General features: G+C 39.1%; 1 protein-coding gene across 11 annotated transcripts in view; it reads left to right on the forward strand.

Annotated features, from left to right (window-relative positions):
* The window catches only part of APC (APC regulator of WNT signaling pathway), a 191,565-nt gene extending 176,334 nt beyond the window's left edge, over positions 1-15,231 (forward strand). For all 11 annotated transcript variants that reach the window (XM_038401215.2, XM_043515560.1, XM_043515559.1 and 8 more), the window contains 3 exons: positions 2,003-2,119; positions 6,438-6,652; positions 7,774-15,231. In XM_038401215.2, the coding sequence (XP_038257143.1) occupies positions 2,003-2,119; positions 6,438-6,652; positions 7,774-14,368 (6,927 nt within the window). In that variant the 3' untranslated portion in view covers positions 14,369-15,231. The remainder of the gene's footprint in view (positions 1-2,002; positions 2,120-6,437; positions 6,653-7,773) is intronic.
* The last annotated feature ends 6,553 nt before the right edge of the window (positions 15,232-21,784 follow it).

A 21,784-nucleotide genomic window follows, 5' to 3' on the forward strand; every position in this document is an offset into this window, starting at 1 on the left:
ATGCTCAAATAAATTTGTTAGTCTCTAAGGTGCCACAAGAACTCCTTTTCTTTTTGCGAATACAGACTAACACGGCTGCTACTCTGAAACCTTAGAGATCTAGAAAGACTTCAGTAGAAAGAGAAACTGAAAAGATAGGGACTATTCAGTTTAGAAAGGAGACTGGTGAGAGGACATGAGAGAGGTATAATAAAATAATGAATGGTATAAAGAAGATAAATTATGCCCTCCTATTTACCCTAATACAAGAACAAGGGAACAGTCAATGAAACTGAAAAATAACAAATTAAAAACTGCACATAATTACCTCTAGGACTTGTTGCCATAAAATATCACTGAGGCTAAGAACTTCGCAAGACTCAAAAATGGATTACACACATATGGATAATAAGAACATCCATATATTTTATGATATATTTTACTACACCAACAACTTCATTAAAAGAACATTAAGGTGGCAAAGTCAAGCACAGAAAAGTTAGGAAATACCTTGTGCATATATGCTCCCTTGTGCTTCCTCCTTTTCCTTCTTACTATCTGGGCACAAGTAGGGAGGCACTGAGAACACAAGAGAGGCAGCCTCTGGCAACTGGACGGAGCAGTTACATCACAAATCCTGCTTAGCTCTTGCATTCATGGGAAGGAGCATGCTCAGTTGCTTTGTGGGGATGGTGCATGTACAATTTAGTCACACAAGAGATGTGAGGGGATGGAGCATACTCTGTGAGAATGGTGCATGCGCAGCCTGGTCAGCACTAGGAGCTGTGAAAGGTTCAAGCATGCTCAAAGAGGATGGAATCTTCAGAGATTTTAGCTGATACTCAGTAGAGACTCATTAGAGTTTATGTGTGAACTGTGATTTTTCAAAGGTTTATAACTTGGCCTCAGTCAAATGAATTTTCACATGGACAGCAAAAAGGCACATCTCTCTCACATAGGCCATCCCTAGCCAAATTTCAGGTCCCCTGCACTAAAGCATGGGGACTTTGTCCCCCAAAGAATAGTTCACCAGAATTTTTTTTTAACATTGAAAAACGTTATTTTCCCTACTCTTATTCTCAATAATAGCTGAACCATTTTGGCTGAAATCCCCCATCCCCCCCAAGAATTTCAACCTGAGGCAGACACCCATCATGGAAAATTTGAGACCAAACAGCTTTTGAAAGTTAAAAGTAACTGAAAATAGGGTCTTAAACTGGGAAATGTTGGGCAACCATAATAGGCAGTGCTACTAGTCCTGCTTACAATAAGGGATATTAATTATCATACTTCAGGGCTTAACTATGTATTAATTGATAGGGTTAGTTTGTTCCATAATTGTCCACTATGGGGTGTTTTTTTGGCATGTTTCTCTGAAGCATCTGGTACAAGCTGGTCTCAGAGACAGGATGCTGAACTAGATGGATTGTTGGTCTAATATTGTATGCTCATTCGTAGTTTGGGGATATTATATTAAAATGTAGTATTTTTCACTTCTAGAACTTTCCATCAGAAGACCTCAAAGAGCTGTATAAACATTAATAAATTTAGCCACACTACAGCTATATGAGGTAGAGAAATATTATTCTGTTTTTACAAATGGAGAAACTGAAGAAAAGGGAATTTAAGCATATAACTGAGGTTACACAAGAAGGCTATAAAGAGGCAAGAATAGAACTAAGGTCTTGAGTTCCAGTCCAATGTTTCAACCACTAGACTATCCTTCCCTACAAAATATTTTTCTTTTACAAAACAAAAAACAAAACAAAGAATACACACACACACACACACACACACACAACTGACACCAAACAAATACACTTTGATATCAAGCTTGGTATTTGCATGTGAGCCCAAGACAGACATCAAAACAAAAGCAAACTTAAGGTACAGCCTTGGAGAAAGTGCAATTGTTAATGGAATACATACTTGTTCTTGGCATCCAGAGGTTATTAATGGAGTGATGATAATCTAGTAAAGAATTAAATATATCGATACATTATTTTCCTTTTACATTTTGCAGGTTATTGCAAGTGTTTTGAGGAATTTGTCCTGGCGAGCAGATGTAAACAGTAAAAAGACTTTGCGTGAAGTTGGAAGTGTGAAAGCATTGATGGAATGTGCTTTGGAAGTTAAAAAGGTAAAGGTTTTAAAGGACTATTGGGTGATATATTTTCAAGAGACTGTATGAATGTTTCCTATTCTTTTGTAAGCAACAGAAAAAGTATTGCTACTCTTTTTGACCAAAGTGACTATCCGATATTTGGGGTATCGCGGGTTGTTTCCATTAGGAGGAAGAATTGATGAGAGAGTGAGGTACTACTTTGGTGCAATCCTGATTATTTACAAAAAATGTACACAAATTTCTGTTTCCCTAACCACAGTTAGAACCAAACTGGAAGCAGTTCCTTTGCTCATGTTTCTAAGTCTCTCTCAAGCCAGCACCATTGCCCAAAAAGCTCCCTCTCTTCACTTTCTCTCAGGACCATGTTTTCAGTTCTTCTCTTGCTGTCTACTTGGCATATTTGGCTGCTTCTCTCTGCCTGCTCTCTGGATGCTTTTGGGAACTTCTGATCACAGGCACAGGCACACGCACCTCCATCAAAGGATACTCAGCAAAACCCCTCCAACTGCATAGTTCAGTTTCAACCAGCTTTGCTTGTAGTTTGTGTTTTTGATGACGATTGTTTCAGCTATCTTATTCCAAAAAGGAGCTTAGCTGTTTCTTTCATTTATCCTGAATGAAGGGTGACTGTCGTGCCTACTGGCTTCAACAAAGTTTCATCCAACCTCCATCAAAATAGTATGATATTTCTTACTTCTCAGTTAAGACAAGCTAAAATAAACATTTGCTATTCCCTTAAAGTTACTACCTTGTGTGCTTTACCACTACTACTAAAATATGGCATAAATACTGTATATTTATAAGTTAATTGTAATTTAGACTTTAAATTACCAGAAGGAGATATTGTCATGTTAAAAACATCACTGGTCACATACAAATAATTGTTAATTTTCTGTCAGGACTACCATTGTTATTTAAAAGATAGAGGGAAGGCTAGTTTGTTGAATTTTAGATTACTTATGCTGAATTACGAATTCATCTCTGCATACTTTAGAGTAAGGATGTAAGGAGCAAATGCTGTCTAAAATAGTCTCATCCAGTGGTTCTCTGCCTTTTCCATTCCAGGACCTTGTCAAGACCCTCTCCCATTTTACAATATGGGAAGGGCAGGGTGGTTGCGACCCCTGACATCTGTTCAGGACCATGCTGGGAGTTTTGACCCCTGGGGTTGAGAATCCATGCATGTCTCGCCCTTGAAGAGAATCATTCAGAGCAAGCTGATGCTGATCAGAGACTTACTTGTCAAGGGAAATCTTTGTCTTCTCTGAGATCAAACAAGTGATCCAAAACTTTGCTACCATGAAAGCCTTATTGGGGAAGAGGAACTGCTGATCTTGAGTGCTCATTTCCTCACATAAAATAGTGAAATGTGTGCATTGTTGGGCTTACCTTTAAGTTCACAGCTTTTACAGCCTCATAAAGTACAATTTTAATTTCTTCTGGCAATCTTCTGTGCCTTCAAAGCTTCATGATTATTTACATAAAGTGTCTGAATGGCTTATGTTGGAATAGATAGGATTTTAGTCATTAGTCTATGTATGTATTTTCCTGTCATATCTCAGAAACCTTCAGTGCAAAGAACAAAAAAGCAAAGCCAATTCAACCTAATTGTGAGAACTAACTGTAGGAAGGCTTCAAATACTTTTCTTCCCATATCTCGTGTATTGAGTTGGACAGAAAAACAGGAAGTCCTCATGTAGGAATCCTTTCTACTCACGCTGGACAAATATTAAAAATTGGGCAGAAGAAGATACATTGGTAGTTTCTTCTAGTTGTATTAGGTACAAGGTCTCCTAAATTTTCAGAATGGCTATTCCCAAATATTTGCAGCTATGTCATGAATACATCAGCTGACTAGATCATTGGAGAAGGGAGTTGCTTTGACTATCTGGCAGCAACTGATCCCACAAACACAAAGTACAGTCACTGTTTCCCTACTTGCGAGGCTTGGCAGCTTTCACTATTTAGTGATTCCAAGTAAGATGACCAGCTGACCTTTTTTAATGGTGTTGCTCTTTAATAAGTCTTCTGATTTATCTGAAGAATTCAGTGGATTTCAATGGATTCTTCTGATTTCTCTGAAGAATTCAATGAATGTAAAGATAATAGGGCTGTCAAACGATTAAAAAAGTTAATTGCGATTAATGGCACTGTTGAACAATAATAGAATACCATTTATTTAAATATTTTTGGATGCTTTCTACATTTTCAAATTAGTGATTTCAAGTACAATGCAGAATACAAAGTGTACAGTGTTCACTTTATATTTATTTTTGATTACAAGTATTCACGGTAAAAAAACAAAAGAAATAGTATTTTTCAATTCACATAATACAAGTACTGTAATGCAATCTCTTTATCATGAAAGTTGAACTTACAAATGTAGAATTATGTACAAAAAAACTGCATTCAAAAATAAAACAAGGTAAAATTTTAGAATCTGCAAGTCCACTCAGTCCTACTTCTTGTTCAGCCAATTGCTCAGACAAACAAGTTTGTTTACATTTGCAGGAGATAATGCTGCCTGCTTCTTGTTTACAATGTCACCTGAAAGTGAGAACAGGCATTCCCATGGCACTGTTGTAGCTATCATCACAAGATATTTACGTGCCAGATAAGCTAAAGATTCATATGTCCCTTCATGCTTCAACCACCATTCCAGTGGACATGCGTCCATGCTGATGACGGGTTCTGCTCGATAACAATCCAAAGCAGTGAAGACCAACACATATTCATTTTCATCCTCTGAGTCAGATGTCACCAGCAGAAGGTTGATTTTCTTTTTTGGTAGTTTGGGTTCTGTAGTTTCCGCATTGGAGTGTTGCTCTTTTAAGACTTCTGAAAGCATGCTCCACACCTTGTCCCTCTCAGATTTTGGAAGACACTTCATATCCCTAAACCTTGAGTTGAGTGCCGTAACTATCTTTAGAAATCTCACATTGGTAGCTTCTTTGCGTTTTGTCAAATCTGCAATGAAAGTGTTCTTAAAATGAACAACATGTGTTGGGTCATCATCCGAGACTGCTACAACATGAAATATATGGCAGAATGCAGGTAAAACAGAGCAGGAGAGATACAATTCTCCCCCAAGGAGTTCAGTCACTAATTTAATTAACACATTATTTTTTTAATGAGCGTCATCAACATGGAAGCACTTCCAGTGGCCGAAGCATGAAGAGGCATATGAATCTTTAGTGCATGTGGCACGTAAATATCTTGTGACGCCAGCTACAACAATGCCATGTGAACGCTTGTTCTCATTTTCAGGTTACATAAAGAAATGGGCAGCATTATCTCCCATAAATGTAAACAAATTTGTTTCTCTTAATGATTGGCTGAACAAGCAATAGGACTGAGTGGAGCTGTAGGCTCTAAAGTTTTACATTGTTTTCTTTTGAGTGCAGTTGTATAACAAAAAAGCCTACATTTGTAAGTTGTGCTTTCATGATTAAGAGATTGTACTACAGTACTTGTATGAGGTGAATTGAAAAATACAGTTTCTTTTGTTTCATTTTTACAGTGTAAACATTTGTAATCAAAAATAAATATGTGAGCCCTGTATACTTTGTATTCTATGTTGTAATTGAAATCGATATATTTGAAAATAGAAAAACATCCAAAGATATTTAATATTTTTCAATTGGTATTCTATTGTTTAACCGTGCAATTAATTGTGATTAATTGAGAGCCCTACCAGAATCCTTTGCCAGCTACTTTAACAACTCTTTTGAAGAACTGTGGTAGAGGACCAACATTCTGCTGCATATTTTGGTCTGAATCTGTTAGACAAAGTTAGATTGCTAGCAGCAGACCAACAGAAGAAGGTAAAAAAGAGAAGGTAGTTGCAACTGCTCAGCTCCCTGGCTCCATGTAACAGTGTAGGCAGTATGCACTGTAATCAAATTAATTCCCTTTTTTAGTGAAAAGCTGGAGAAATAGAGGTAGCTACAGGAAGACAGAAAGCAAAACATTAGATGCACCTGAATGTAGCTAAAGGATGAATTCCATGACACAAATTCCAAATTTTGTAGCAAATTGGAAAAATGCCAGATTCCATAGCTACTGAATTACATAATTCATGGGCCTTAATTGAGATCAGTGAGGCAGTTCACACCTCTTAGAGCTGTTGTTTCAGACTATCTGCAGATTCAGGCAGGCATCACTAAATCAGTTTGTTTTGTTGACATTTTCAAGGTTATCTTTGCAACCATTAGAGTTAGAAAATGGGAGAAAGATGGTGACCTCCCTGAAACCTGTTTGTGAATCTCCCAGAGGCTCATGGCCAACATGTTGAAAACCCCTGGTCTAATTGTCATTTTTACTCTTGTCATAGGAATCCACCCTAAAAAGTGTATTGAGTGCCTTATGGAATTTGTCAGCTCATTGCACTGAGAATAAAGCTGATATATGTGCTGTGGATGGTGCTCTGGCCTTTTTAGTTGGCACATTGACTTACCGAAGCCAAACAAATACTTTAGCCATCATTGAAAGTGGAGGAGGAATACTACGGAATGTTTCTAGCTTGATTGCTACAAATGAGGATCACAGGTAAATGCACCGTCTGGTTTTACAAGAAACAAGCATCCTGTTTTTCTGAAAATTTGAAATCTGTAGCAGAAATTTATTTACAAGAGAATTCATAAAGAAGTGTTCTAACGTGACTATATATACCAAATAAGTATCATAATCAAGATTGATTTTATTTTTAAAGGCTTTGGTGAGGAAAACCATCCATTTAGATAGTAATAGTCTATGAAAAGATAAATGCAGTATCCAGAGGTGAAAGTAAGCTGCTCCAGTCCAGTATGGTGTACCGATAAGAAAGTGGCCGCCAGTACGCAGCTGACCGTACCAGCAGGGCCACTGATGTGGGGGCGTGGGTGGCAAAAGGGGCAGCTGCCCCGGGGCCCGGCAATTTAAAGGGCTCATGGCTCTGGCCACTGCCAGGAGCCCCGGGCCCTTTTAAATCGGTGGGCCCTGGAGCAGCTGCCCCTTTTGCCTCCCCCGCCCCACTCGTATCAGCGGCCCTGCCAGTGTGGTTGGCTGTGTACTAGTGGCCACTTTCTTATTGGTACGCCATACCATGCTGGCAGCCGAAGCCCCGGGCCCTGTAAATCACGGTCAGAGCCCCAGGCGGTGTAAGCTGGACAGCACTGAAGGGCTGGCTAGAGGAGTCTGGCCCCGGCCCTGGCCTTTCTGCTCAAGGCCCTGCCCCTTCCAGGGGCCCAGAGCCGCCACCCCCACACACCTTGCCCAGGACCCCGGCCACCCTGCATACCAATAAGTCCTTTAAATTACTTTCATCCCTGGCAATGTCAGTTTTGCTTGTTAAATGCTGAATAGTAACATTAGTGTATCCTGCAAAGATAGGTTTTCATCCATCTGGTCAGCCAGAGGAAACCCCGGGAAAAGACTGTTGACATAGAGGAAGGTGGTAGGGGAGGGGGGAAAAAAAACAATGAAGTGATAACTGCTTTAAGAAATTGCTTGATCGTCTGTAATTTAGGACAGTAACACACTTTTGTGCTGCAGAAATCATAATATTAATTATCTTGATTAAGGACAAAATTTGGCTACAGCCTTGATAGGTTTTTGTTTGTCTTCTTGAAATGCCACTTACTGATTTTTTTTTTCTTTTCTTTTTTTTGCTTTCAATTTCTTAATTCCAGGCAAATCTTGAGAGAGAACAGCTGCTTACAAACGTTGTTACAGCATTTGAAGTCACACAGCTTGACAATAGTCAGTAATGCGTGTGGAACCCTGTGGAACCTCTCTGCACGAAATGCAAAGGACCAGGAAGCATTGTGGGACATGGGAGCAGTTAGCATGCTCAAAAACCTCATTCATTCAAAGCACAAAATGATAGCTATGGGCAGTGCTGCAGCTTTAAGGAACTTGATGGCAAATAGGCCTGCAAAGTATAAGGATGCCAATATTATGTCTCCAGGTTCAAGCTTACCCTCTCTTCATGTTAGAAAGCAAAAGGCACTGGAAGCAGAGTTAGATGCTCAGCATTTGTCTGAGACTTTTGACAACATTGATAATTTAAGCCCCAAAACATCTCACCGTAATAAGCAGAGACATAAGCAAAATCTGTATAGCGAATATGTTTTGGATTCTAGTCGGCATGATGATGGAATTTGCAGGACTGAGAGTTTTAATACAAGTAGCGTGACTGTACTTTCACCATATTTAAATACTACAGCATTGCCTGGCTCCTCTTCCTCCAATAGAGGAAATATAGAAAACTCTCGATCTGAAAAGGACAGAAATGTGGACAGAGAGAGAACAATGGGATTAGGCAACTATCACCCTGCTACAGAAAATGCTGGGAATGCCTCTAAGCGAATAGGAATGCAGATCTCTACTGCTGCAGCTCAGATTGCCAAAGTAATGGAAGAAGTAACGAATATGCATATTCCACAAGAAGACAGAAGTTCTGGATCCACCGCTGAAATGCACTGCTTGACAGAAGACAGGAATGCATTAAGAAGAACATCCACTGCCCATGCCCATTCGAACACTTATAACTTTCCTAAATCTGAGAATTCAAACAGGGCATGTCCTGTGCCTTATGCAAAAATGGAATATACGAGAGCTTCAAATGACAGCTTAAATAGTGTCAGTAGTAGTGATGGCTATGGTAAAAGAGGTCAAATGAAACCTTCCATTGAGTCTTACTCTGAAGATGATGAAAGTAAATTTTGCAGTTATGGACAATATCCAGCTGATTTAGCTCACAAGATACATAGCGCAAATCATATGGATGACAATGATGGAGAACTGGACACTCCAATCAATTACAGTCTTAAATATTCAGATGAACAGTTGAATTCTGGAAGGCAAAGCCCCTCACAGAATGAAAGATGGGCAAGACCTAAACATATAATAGAAGATGAAATAAAACAAAATGAACAAAGGCAGTCAAGAAGTCAAAGTACGACCTATCCTGGATACACTGAAGGTGGTGATGATAATCACATGAAATACCAGTCACCTTTTGGCCAGCAAGATCTTTTCAGATCAAGAGGATCCAACAGTTCAGAACAAAACAGAGTAGGCACTACTCATGGAATGAATCAGAAAGTAAACCAGTCCTTGTGCCAGGTTGATGATTACGATGATGATAAGCCAACCAACTACAGTGAGCGTTACTCTGAGGGGGAACAACATGAAGATGAAGAAGACAGACCAACTATTTACAGTATAAAGTACAATGAAGAGGAGCACCATGTAGATCAACCTATTGATTATAGTCTGAAATACTCAACAGAAGTTCCTCCCTCTTCTCAGAACCCATCATTTTCTTTTTCAAAGAGTTCGTCAGTACAAAGCGTTAAAACTGATCATATCTCATCAAGCAGTGGGAACACATCAACCCCTTCAGCTAGCTCAAAGAGACAGAACCAGCTTCATCCAAGTGCTGCACAGAGAGGGGGTCATGCTCAGAAGCCTGCCTCCTGTAAGACTCCCTCCATCAACCAGGAAACTATACAGACTTATTGTGTGGAAGATACACCAATATGTTTTTCAAGATGTAGCTCTTTGTCATCTTTGTCCTCGGCTGAAGATGAAATAGGGCGTGATCAAGCCACACGTGTAACAGATGCCAGTAACACACTGCAGATAGCAGAACTGAAAGACAATAGTGTGACTCTGTCAACTGAAGGTGCAGTTAGTGAAGTCCCATCAACATCACAACATATTAGAACAAAATCCAATAGACTTCAGGCTTCTAGTTTATCTCCTTCTGATTCATCTAGACATAAAGCTGTTGAATTTTCTTCAGGTGCCAAATCTCCTTCAAAAAGTGGTGCTCAGACTCCCAAAAGTCCACCAGAACATTACGTACAGGAAACTCCACTTATGTTTAGCAGATGTACTTCTGTAAGTTCCTTGGATAGTTTTGAAAGCCGTTCCATTGCTAGCTCTGTTCAAAGTGAGCCTTGCAGTGGAATGGTAAGTGGTATTATAAGCCCCAGTGATCTTCCAGATAGCCCTGGACAAACAATGCCGCCAAGTAGAAGTAAAACCCCACCCCCTGCTCAAGCAGTTCCAGCAAAGAGAGAAACAGCTAAAGGTAAAGTACCCAATGTTGAAAAGAGAGAGTCTGGTTCTAGACAAGCAGCTGTAAACGCAGCTGTTCAAAGAGTTCAGGTATTGCCAGATGCTGATACATTGTTACATTTCGCTACAGAAAGTACACCAGATGGATTTTCTTGTTCCTCCAGCCTAAGTGCTCTGAGTCTTGATGAACCATTTATACAGAAAGATGTAGAGTTGAGAATAATGCCTCCTGTTCATGAAAATGACCATGGAAATGAAGCAGAACCTGAACAGCCAGAAGATACAAAGGATAACCAAGAGAAGAAAGCAGAGAAGCCTACTGAAACAGAAAAGGATATACTAGATGATTCTGATGATGATGATATTGAAATATTAGAAGAATGTATTATTTCTGCTATGCCAACAAAATCTTCACGCAAAGCCAAAAAGCTTTCTCAAACAACTGCTTCAAAAATACCTCCTCCTGTAGCCAGGAAGCCAAGCCATTTGCCGGTGTACAAACTCCTCCCTTCACAAAATAGATTGCAGTCTCAAAAGCATGTTAGTTTTACACCTGGAGATGATATTCCACGTGTGTATTGTGTTGAAGGTACACCAATAAATTTTTCAACAGCTACATCTCTGAGTGATCTCACAATAGAATCACCACCAAATGAGTTGGCCAATGTGGAGAATGTGGGTACAAGGGCAGAATCAGGTGAATTTGAAAAGAGAGATACCATTCCTACCGAAGGTAGAAGTACAGATGATGCTCAAAGAGGGAAAGACTCAACTGTGTCTACCTCAGAATTGGATGATGACAAAACAGAAGAAGGTGACATTCTTGCAGAGTGCATTAACTCTGCTATGCCAAAAGGAAAAAGCCACAAGCCATTCAGGGTAAAAAAGATAATGGATCAGATTCAACAAGCGTCAGCATCTTCATCTGTAAGTGGTATAAACCAACCAGAAGGTGAGAAAAAGAAGCTAACATCTCCAGTAAAGCCTATGCCCCAAAGTAATGAGTACAGAGCACGCTTAAGAAAAAACACAGAGCCAAAAAGTAATTTTAGTAGTGAAAGAACCTATTCAGACAACAAAGATACAAAGAAACAGAACTTCAAAAATAACTCAAGAGACTTTACTGATAAACTTCCAAATAATGAGGAACGTGTAAGAGGAAGCTTTGCATTTGATTCCCCTCATCATTACACGCCTATTGAGGGGACTCCTTATTGTTTTTCACGGAATGACTCACTAAGTTCACTAGACTTTGATGATGATGATGATGTTGACCTTTCTAGGGAGAAGGCTGAATTAAGAAAAGGAAAAGAAACTAAGGAAACAGAAACCAAAGCTTGCACTGATACAGAACAGACTTCAAATCAGCAGTCAGCTAGTAGGACACAAGCTCAAAAACATCCAACAGGCAGAAGTCAGCCTAAAACTTTGATGCAGAAGCAAACCCCTTTCCCTCAACCATCCAAAGATATCCCGGACAGAGGCGCAGCTATGGATGAGAAAATGCAGAATTTTGCTATCGAAAATACCCCCGTTTGTTTTTCTCGCAATTCATCTTTGAGTTCTCTCAGTGATATTGATCAAGAAAACAACAACAACAAAGAAAGTGAAACTACAAAACGAACTGAACCTCCTGATTCACAAATAGAATCAAGTAGACCACAGGCTTCTGGTTATGCACCCAAATCATTTCATGTTGAAGATACACCTGTGTGTTTTTCTAGAAACAGTTCTCTTAGTTCTCTTAGTATTGACTCAGAAGATGACCTTTTGCAGGAATGCATTAGTTCTGCCATGCCTAAAAAGAAAAAGCCCTCAAGAGTAAAGAATGAAAGTGAAAAGAATAGTTCCAGAAACATGGGTGGTATATTGGCAGAAGACCTGACACTAGATTTGAGAGATATAAAGAGGCCTGATTCAGAACATGGTTTCTCACCTGATTCAGAAAATTTTGATTGGAAAGCTATTCAAGAAGGTGCAAATTCTATAGTTAGCAGCTTACACCAAGCTGCTGCTGCTGCTGCTGCTTCACTGTCTAGACAAGCTTCGTCAGACTCTGATTCCATCCTTTCACTAAAATCTGGAATTTCTTTAGGGTCACCATTTCATCTTACTCCAGACCAAGAAGAAAAACCCTTTACTAGTAATAAAGGTCCGAGAATTATTAAGCCAGGGGAGAAAAGTACATTGGAAACTAAAAAAGTAGAGTCGGAAAATAAAGGAATCAAAGGAGGAAAGAAAGTGTATAAAAGTATGATTACAGGAAAAGTTCGCTCTAATTCAGAAGTTTCAAGCCAGTTGAAGCAGCCCCAGCAAACAAATATGCCTTCAATCTCACGAGGTAGGACAATGATTCACATACCAGGAGTTCGAAATAGTTCTTCCAGTACAAGTCCAGTTTCAAAAAAAGGGCCCCCACTCAAGAACACAGCCTCCAAAAGTCCCAATGAAGGCCAGAGTTCCACTAGTTCCCCGAGAGGAGCCAAGTCATCAGTGAAATCAGAGCCAAGTCCTATAACCAGGCAGCCATCTCAACAGGGTGGGTCAAGTAAAGGACCTTCTAGGTCAGGATCTAGAGATTCCACTCCTTCTAGACCTCAACAGCAGCCATTAAGCAGACCTCTGCAGTCTCCAGGTCGAAGCTCAATTTCCCCAGGCAGAAATGGTATAAGCCCTCCTAATAAACTGTCTCAACTGCCAAGGACTTCATCTCCCAGTACTGCTTCAACTAAGTCCTCGGGTTCAGGACGAATGTCATACACGTCACCAGGCAGACAGATGAGCCAGCAAAACCTTGCAAAACAAACAGGGTTATCCAAAAGTGCCAGTGGTATTCCCAGAAGTGAGTCTGCCTCAAAAGGTTTGAACCAAATTCTTAGTAGTAGTGGCTCAAACAAAAAGATTGAACTATCTAGAATGTCATCCACAAAATCCAGTGGAAGTGAATCTGACAGATCAGAGAGACCTGTTCTAGTGCGCCAATCAACTTTTATTAAAGAAGCTCCAAGTCCAACTCTACGAAGGAAATTAGAAGAGTCGGCTTCATTTGAATCTTTGTCTCCTTCTAGACCCGATTCTCCCATCCGATCCCAAATACAGACCCCAGTTTTAAGTCCGTCACTTCCTGATATGTCCTTATCTTCTCATTCAACTGTACAGGCTAGTGGTTGGCGAAAATTACCTCCTAATCTTAACTCTTCTGTAGAATATAATGATGGGAGACCAGCAAAACGTCATGATATAGCTCGCTCTCATTCTGAGAGTCCATCTAGACTGCCAATCAATAGATCAGGAACATGGAAGCGTGAGCACAGTAAGCATTCTTCATCACTTCCTCGTGTTAGCACTTGGCGTAGAACTGGAAGTTCTTCCTCAATTCTGTCTGCTTCTTCAGAATCCAGTGAAAAGGCAAAAAGTGAAGATGAAAAGCAACATGGAAGTTCTTTTTCTGGACACATACAAACTAAAGAAAGTCAAGTACCAGCAAAAGGGACGTGGAGAAAGATAAAGGAAAATGAAATTTCTCAGATAATGAGTAATCCTTCTCATAATTCCTCTTCAGATGCTACAAATGGTGCTGATTCAAAAACTTTAATTTACCAGATGGCACCTGCTGTCTCTAAGACTGAGGATGTGTGGGTGAGGATTGAAGACTGCCCTATTAATAATCCTAGATCTGGACGATCACCTACTGGAAATACTCCCCCAGTTATTGACAGTGTTTTAGAGAAGGGGAATGCGAATGGTAAAGATTCTAAAGATATTCAGGGAAAACAAAATGCAGGGAATGGAAATGTTCCTGTTCGCATAATGGGTTTAGAAAATCGCCTGAATTCATTCATTCAGATAGATAGTCCAGATAAGAAGGGAACTGAAACAAAACCAGTGCTGAGTAATCCTGTTCCTGCACCAGAGACCAATGAAAGCATTATTAATGAACGTACACCATTCAGTTCCAGCAGCTCAAGCAAACACAGTTCACCTAGTGGAGCTGTTGCAGCAAGAGTAACTCCTTTCAACTACAATCCAAGTCCACGAAAGAGCAGTGCAGACAACAGTTCTGCTCGACCATCACAGATACCAACACCAGTAAATAACAGCACAAAGAAACGAGATTCAAAGACTGAAAATACAGACTCTAGTGGAACTCAGAGTCCTAAACGTCATTCTGGGTCTTACCTGGTGACTTCTGTTTAAATAAATTAAAAAAAACCTGATGTATTATTTACAAGTGCTATGTAGAAATTTTGTTTCAAATGAAACTTTAAAAGACTGGGGATTGGGGTTTTTTGTTTGTTTTTGTAAATAGGTTTGATTCCTGTAGAGGGTCCTTGTTCTGGAAGCCATATTTGATAGTATACTTTGTCTTCACTGGTAAATTTTGGAGGGATACCTGATTGATAGTTTGGAATAAAATCGCTACAAGCAAGTATATTTGTACAGTATGTTTTACATGTATTTAATTAGCATCCCATTCCATGATCCTTTAAATATTGCTTGTCTTGAAATAATGAACACTTACAGATAGAGATGATACAATTATATTGCTGTTTCAATCATTTCGAGATTACAAACTGACTAAACGACATCAGGGAAAAATTGGTGGTATTTATGCAAAAAATATACTCAGTTTTGGTATTTGTGAATCCATCTAACCCTATAATTAATCATGTGGCTGTGAAATTCACAGTAATATGGTTTCTGCTGAACAAGCTTTCCCAGCCTGCTTTTCTGCATGAATGGAAATGATGGTTCATTTTCTGAAGTAATGATTAACATTTCTGTGGTCACATAATGTGCATAGATAGCTATGGTGTAACAATTTACACTTTCTTTATGTTCTGCAAAAAAGGAAATCTGTGTAACTGTAAAACCTTGAACAAAATTATTTTACCTGAACTAGATTTTATCTGAAAGTAGATAGAATTTTTGCTATGCTGTAACTCGTTGTATATTCTGGTATTTGAGGTGAGATGGCTGCTCTATTATTAATGAGACGTGGGTGATGTCTCAACAGAAACTAAAATGAAATTTCAGAATAAATTATTACTGTATGTAAATCTTGTTGTGTTACTTCTGCACTGCTGAAGAAATCAATATTTCATTTTGAGATGTCACCTTAAAATATGTTGTATAATGCACTTAGACTTAAAGCCTGATCAAGCATGTCTTAGACACACCTCATGCTCTCTGACTTTTATCCTCCATTGATCAATGGTTTGTTACAAATGCATGTAAGGCTACAGGATCAGGCCCTAGGTCTTCTGTACTCTATTTGCAGTTGACAGACTTTCACACATCTCAGGTGCGTAAAAAGACTAAAGGCAGAGTATGTCTAGGAGCCAAGAAGTGTAGTTGTTTCACAACTGCATAGCCTGGAATATTGTGTGTATAACATGGAGATTTTTTTTTAAAAGTATGGTTATTTCTTTTCTCTTTTTTTTAATTGAGAAAATATAAAATTGGGAGTCTGACAACTTTTTATTCTGATTTCAAACTTCCATACATTTTGGATTTATTTGAAAAAATTAAGAGGCGGAGGGAATAAGATCTAGGATATTAAATCTTCAGTGTCATGGTAAAAAAATCAGATTTGTTCCTGATCTATGATATTCAATGCCTGCAGCCTTTTGAAGTGAAATGAGCTTTGGTTTAAAGTAGAGATGCTTATTAAACTGTTTCTGAAGGAAACCCTCAGATAAAATAACAGTAAGTCCTCTGCACAAATATATCGACATGTTTATGCACAATTGATCAAACCAGGAGTAGCAACTCAGCTTTTCTGAAACGTAACTGGTTTTTGTTATTACAAAATCGTCAATCTAACTACTGGTACCAGCATTCACGATCTCCTGACATCAAGTGCCTAGGGGTGAGGCACTCATACAAACGTCAGTTTAACAGCATATGACAGAGTTGTATTGAGTATATGGCATCCATAGCCGTTGCACTTGATCTAGTGTTGAAATTAATCTATTTTTATCTTCAATTTTGAATATTTATGACCTGTAGCATTTCAAAACATACGAGCCACTGCAGACAAAGCATTCCCATTAAAGTCAATCTGGGCTACACTGAATGCAGACTCCAAAAGCCCTCTATGAAGGAGAAAATGTTTAAATTCGCTATTTTGTACTTTGTCTCCCTTCCCATTTGTTTGCTGTAACATTCCTAGACATATTATTTATGTAGAAGTGTTGGTGAATGTAATAATAAATAATTCCTTACATTTCAATAATACGCTAAATGTGAGGTCTCAAACTACTAATTCTCACAACACCTCTGTGAGATAAGTACTGTTCTCATTTTTCAGATAAAGAAATGAAGGTACAAAGAGAGGTTAAATGTCTTGCTCAAGTCACACAGGAAGTCTTAGAATAAAACCCAGAATTTCCAGTCTAGTAGTTTAGCTGCAAGACCACATTTCATATCAGGGATGTAATTTTTGTGTCTGTCTTTTAATCAAGTAAGATATATCAAGGCATACCACAATAGTACAGGATGTTCAGTTTACGCTAGCCCAGTGTCTGATTCCTGTTAAATTAAATCTCATCCATATCATGAAACTAATTAACATTAAATGTGTGTATATCTAAATATACATTATGTTCAGCATCCATTATCCGTGGACCCATGAAGGATTCAATCACATACTCTGGTTTCAAGGGGTTAACTCTAGCCTCACTTCCTCTTCCCTTGTACAGCTCAGCTATAAAAACAGCTGCTGGAGAGAAAAAAAAATTCAAAAGTCAGGCTGTGGGAAGTACATCCAGATGCTAGACAAACGCCAGATAGGGGAATTTTATTATGTATGTTCTGCTTAATGGTAACCTGTTTTGATACATGTTGCTATAGATTTACTCTTGTTCATTATTGTTTTATTTCTGCTCAGCCATTCCACCAGCCTACTAGAGATTTAAAATGGAACTCATGTTGCCAGAATTTAAGAAGTTCACAGGTGGTTTTGGAAAATTAAACTTCATAGCCAAACGTGTGCAGTGAATAGGATTTGAGAATTTTTCACCTTTTCCTCTGGATCTTATAAACTGCACAGGAGGGAGAACAAACTTAGTCCACAAATTAATGAATGTTTGCTTGTCACATGTGGGCAGTGAAACTGCAGAATATTTTGTCTGCTAAATTGACCACTGAGTTCCTTCTTACTCATTCTAGAATTTTCCTATCTAGTTTTTCCCCAGATGAGGGAAAGGAAAATGGAGACAACCAAAAGGATAATGAACATGATGTCTCTTGTGGTGAGACTTTATTAGCTGGTGTCTCCATGCGTCTTTGTCTAACGTGACATTTCAGACCTATCTGCCATAGACATTGAGGCAGCAAAAAAAATTCAGTTTCTGCACACTCACCCTCAGCTGGTGAGAGGAAGTCTTCCAGAGGTAAGCAGTCCAAAAATAGAGTTGGCAGAACTAATACTTAATGAATCCAACTTACTGAATAGATGTTTCCCTTCCTTTTTTATTTCTCGCAGTCCTGCTTGCAAAAGCCTTTGTCATGGTCAGAGCTGAGGTGGAGGGTCCTATCCTATTGGCAAAGCCTCACATATATAAAGAAAAAAAAACAGTAAAAGTTCCTTCTGTCCTGCTAGTAAAGAGAGTCTAGTTTGTGTGTCCTGAGTTAATTTGTTTGTAGTTGTTTTTTCAGAGAAAAAAATTCCTTCCCTAGCGAAGACCATATTACCCACTGGATGGACATTCCAATGGTGAAAGGTCAACTGATAGCTTCTCTTGTTACTTGATGCCACCATCTACTGTTTGTTCTCAGCCAGGGCTTTCATTGAACAGTTTGAGTTCTTTATTCCCTACCAGGAGATCACATCTAAAGGTCCCAAGGAGACTCACCTTCTGTAGCTGGTTTCATGTACTGTTGTATGTGGGATGCCTTGCATGATTCCAACTATATGACTATGTTCATGGTGAGCAGTGTATTCTGAATGAAGTTATGAGGCAGTGGAGAACTGTCAGCCAATTTCAAGTTTAATGCCTTCCAATAGGCTGAAAGGTGGTTGTTTGGGATCTTTTTGATACCAAACTCCCCAAGTGCACTCAGATGCCTCATCACTGCCACCAACTCCTTTACACCTCCACGATATAACCCATCACGATGCCCACACCAAATTTCTCTGCATCATTCAAACATACAATTACACTGTGACTTCATACTTTCTCAAGTAGTAATAACATATTAAAGACTTTAAACATGTTTATAATGAATGTTAATTTAGCTATATCGAAGTTAAGGTTGAGATCTGAGTGGGAGGTAGAGGAATTTGTGTGCTTACTGTGGTTTGTTGGAAGTACAAGGGAGTTATGGTTTTGAAGAGTCAGTGTGTAATGTGGTGATTGGTATTTATGTTGCCTTAATTGGCGATTGTGTTGATTCTAAATGACTGTGTCAGGATTTTCACTTGCAACCTTAACTTGTGTGTTAATTAAATGCAAGCGCACAGTTCATCTCTTTATTTTGAAGTCCCAAAAAAGGTCACAATGCTCTTAAGAACAAAATGTCTAGGTGAATATAAATGTGAATTGCTGATGTCCATGTTTCCTAAAGTCAACCCTGCCCTGTCCAGGTTCAGTCTACAGGATGTGCTGCCACCTTGTAGAAGAAGGTGGGTAATCCCCCTCTAGAATAGATTTTTAAAGATCCAGTTTGTTCTCTTATAATTTCCAAACCATGCTGAATGTAGGTACTTATGGCTCTGCAGCATTCAGGGGAACTGTTCCCTGCCTGACAAAGAATCCTTTTGCTTGTGGCTGTGGGATTGCTATAAAGATCCCAGGAAGACCCAGCGAGAGCTTGTGAAATTGGCTCCTGTGCAGAGGGCCAGCCCAATGCTTATACACCAATTAACTATCTCTTAAACACTATTTTGAGATTTTTAATGGGATTTAAGTGATGCATAAGCTTTATGCTGGCTCTCTGCACAGAGACAAGTTTCAAATTCATAGAACGTTCATAGAATATCAAAGTTGGAGAAGGGACCTCAGGAGGTCATCTAGTCCAATCCCCAATTTTTTTTTTGCCCCAGATCCTTAAATGGCCCCCTCAAGTATTGAACTAATAACCCTAGGTTTAGCAGGCCAATGCTCAAACCACTAAGCTATCTCTCCCCCATCCAAAAATGTTACGTCTCTTTTTAATAAGCTCCATCCACAACAAACTTTCCTTCGGTTTTCTTTTGCTTCTGCTTGAGACTCATTCTTGTTGCTGATGTCCTAACTCTATAATGTATCCTTCCTTCAACAGTATTTGATTGTATCTTGTTTAACATTCTAATTCTGGATTTAGTCTTGCTATGCAAAACTTATTTATTACTTGCGGTATTATATAAAATTTCTTTTGATTGCACTTTGTCAGAGCGGAACTTTTTTCTTTTCTAGCATTTACTTAGGTCCAGTGTCTGTCTCCTTTGTCAGTATTATGATTTAATTGCAAAGGCAGTTGCTGATGAGGCACTTAGGATATGCCAGAGGATAACTGAATTGATGCTTAAAAAGGCCAGTTGATTTCATTTGTGGTTATTTGTATCCTATTCAAACATAGAATCATAGAAATGTGGGGCTGGAAGGGACCCCAAGAAGTCAAGTCCAGTTCCCTGTGCTGTGACTGGACAAAGTAAACCTAGACCATCCCTGACAGGTGTTTGTCCAACCAGGTTTTAAAAACCTCCAATGAAGTTTTTCCTAATGTCTACCTTAAATCTCCTTTGCTGTGGATTAAGCCCAGTACTACTTGTCTTACCTTCAGTGGACATGGAGAACAATTGATCACTGTCCTCATTATAACATCCCTTAACATATTTGAAGACAGCAGGGTCCCGACACCCCCCCCCCCCCCGTCGTCTTTTCTCAAGACTAAACTTGCCCAGTTTTTTAAATCTTTCCTCATAGGTCAGGTTTTCTAAACCTTTTATTACTTTTGTACTTCCCCTCTAGACTATCTCCAATTTGTCCCCATCTTTCCTAAAGTGTGGCACCCAGAATTGGACACAGTACTCTAGCTGGGGCCTCACCAGTGCTAAATAGAGCAGGACAATTACCTCCTATGTCTTACATACTGCACTCCTGCTAATAAACCCCAGAATATTATCCTTTTTCATAGTTGAATTATATTGTTGACTCGTATTCAATTTGTGTTCCACTATAACCCCCACAGATCCCTTTCAGTAGTACTAGCTATTTATTTACCATTTTGTAGTTGTGTGTTTGATTTTTCCTTCTGAAGTGAAGAACTTTGCATATGTCTTTACTGAATTTTGTCTTGACTTCAGACCAATTCTCCAATTTGTCAAGGTGGTTTTGAATTCTTATGCTCTCCTCCAAAGTGCTTGTAACCCCTCCGAGTGTGGTGTCATCTGAAAATTTTATAAGCATACTCTCCACTCCATTATCCAAGTCATGAATAAAAATATTGAATAATACTGGACCCAAGACTGACACCTGCAGTACCCATTATATATGCCCTCCGAGTTTGACAGAGAACCATTGATAACTACACTCTGACTACAGTCCTGCAACCAGTGCCCTCCCCCTTATAGTAATTTCGTCTAGACCATATTTCTTTAGTTTGCTTATGAGAATGTCATGTGGGACTTTGTCAAAAGACTTACTAAAATCAATATATATCACATCATCCGCTTCCCTACTATCCACTAGGCTAGTAAGTCTGTCGAAGAAGGAAATTAGGTTGGTTTGCCGTTTGTCATTCTTGACAAATCCGTGTTGGCTATTCCTTATACCTGCTGTCCTCCAGGTGCTTTATTCAATAATTTGTTCCAGTATTTTTCCAGGTATTGAAGTTAAGCTGACTGGTCTATAATTCCCTGGATTCTCTTTAATCCTCTTTTTAAAGATAGGTACTATGTTTCCCTTTCTCCAGTCTTATGGGACCTCCTCACCTGTCCTCTAGCAGTTCTCAAAGATAATTTATAACAGTTCTGAAATTGTTTCAGCTACTTCCTTAAGTACCATAGGATGAATTTCATCAGGCCCGGCTGACTCAAATACATCTAATGTATCTAAATATTCTTTAACCTGTTCTTTCCCTGCTTTGGCCTGCATTCCTTCCCCCGTGTTGTTAATATTAATTGTGTTGTGTATCAGTTCACAATTAACTTTTAGAGAACACTAATGCAAAATAGGCATTAAATACCTCCGTTTTCTTGATGTCATCAGTTATTAGCGCTCTATCCCCACTAAGTAGATGGAGAAAAGCCCATTAAGTTGTAAAATTACTTAATCAAGAAATATCATTCACAGGTAAGAAAAGCTGTCTGTTCTCCTGCAGATTTTATAAGATTCATAAGAGGAAATTTTTCTCCAGCAGAGCATATAAATGCAACAAGCATTCTTCTTCAGCATTTATAAGTAAGGCTAAGATTTAGTCATGGGTATTTTTAGTAAAAGTCATGGACAAGTCATGGGCAATAAACAAAAATTCACGGCCCTGTGACCTGTCCATAACTTGTACTATATACCCCTGACTAAATCTTTGGTGTTCTGGGGGGCTCCAGGGATGCAATTGCTGCTCTAGAGGGGAGGCTCTGGGGCACTCGCTGGTGCTGGGGTTGGGGGCTTCAGAGTGCCTGCTGGT

Source organism: Dermochelys coriacea, chromosome 5, assembly GCF_009764565.3.
Source record: "Dermochelys coriacea isolate rDerCor1 chromosome 5, rDerCor1.pri.v4, whole genome shotgun sequence".
NCBI classification, from domain to species: domain Eukaryota; kingdom Metazoa; phylum Chordata; order Testudines; family Dermochelyidae; genus Dermochelys; species Dermochelys coriacea.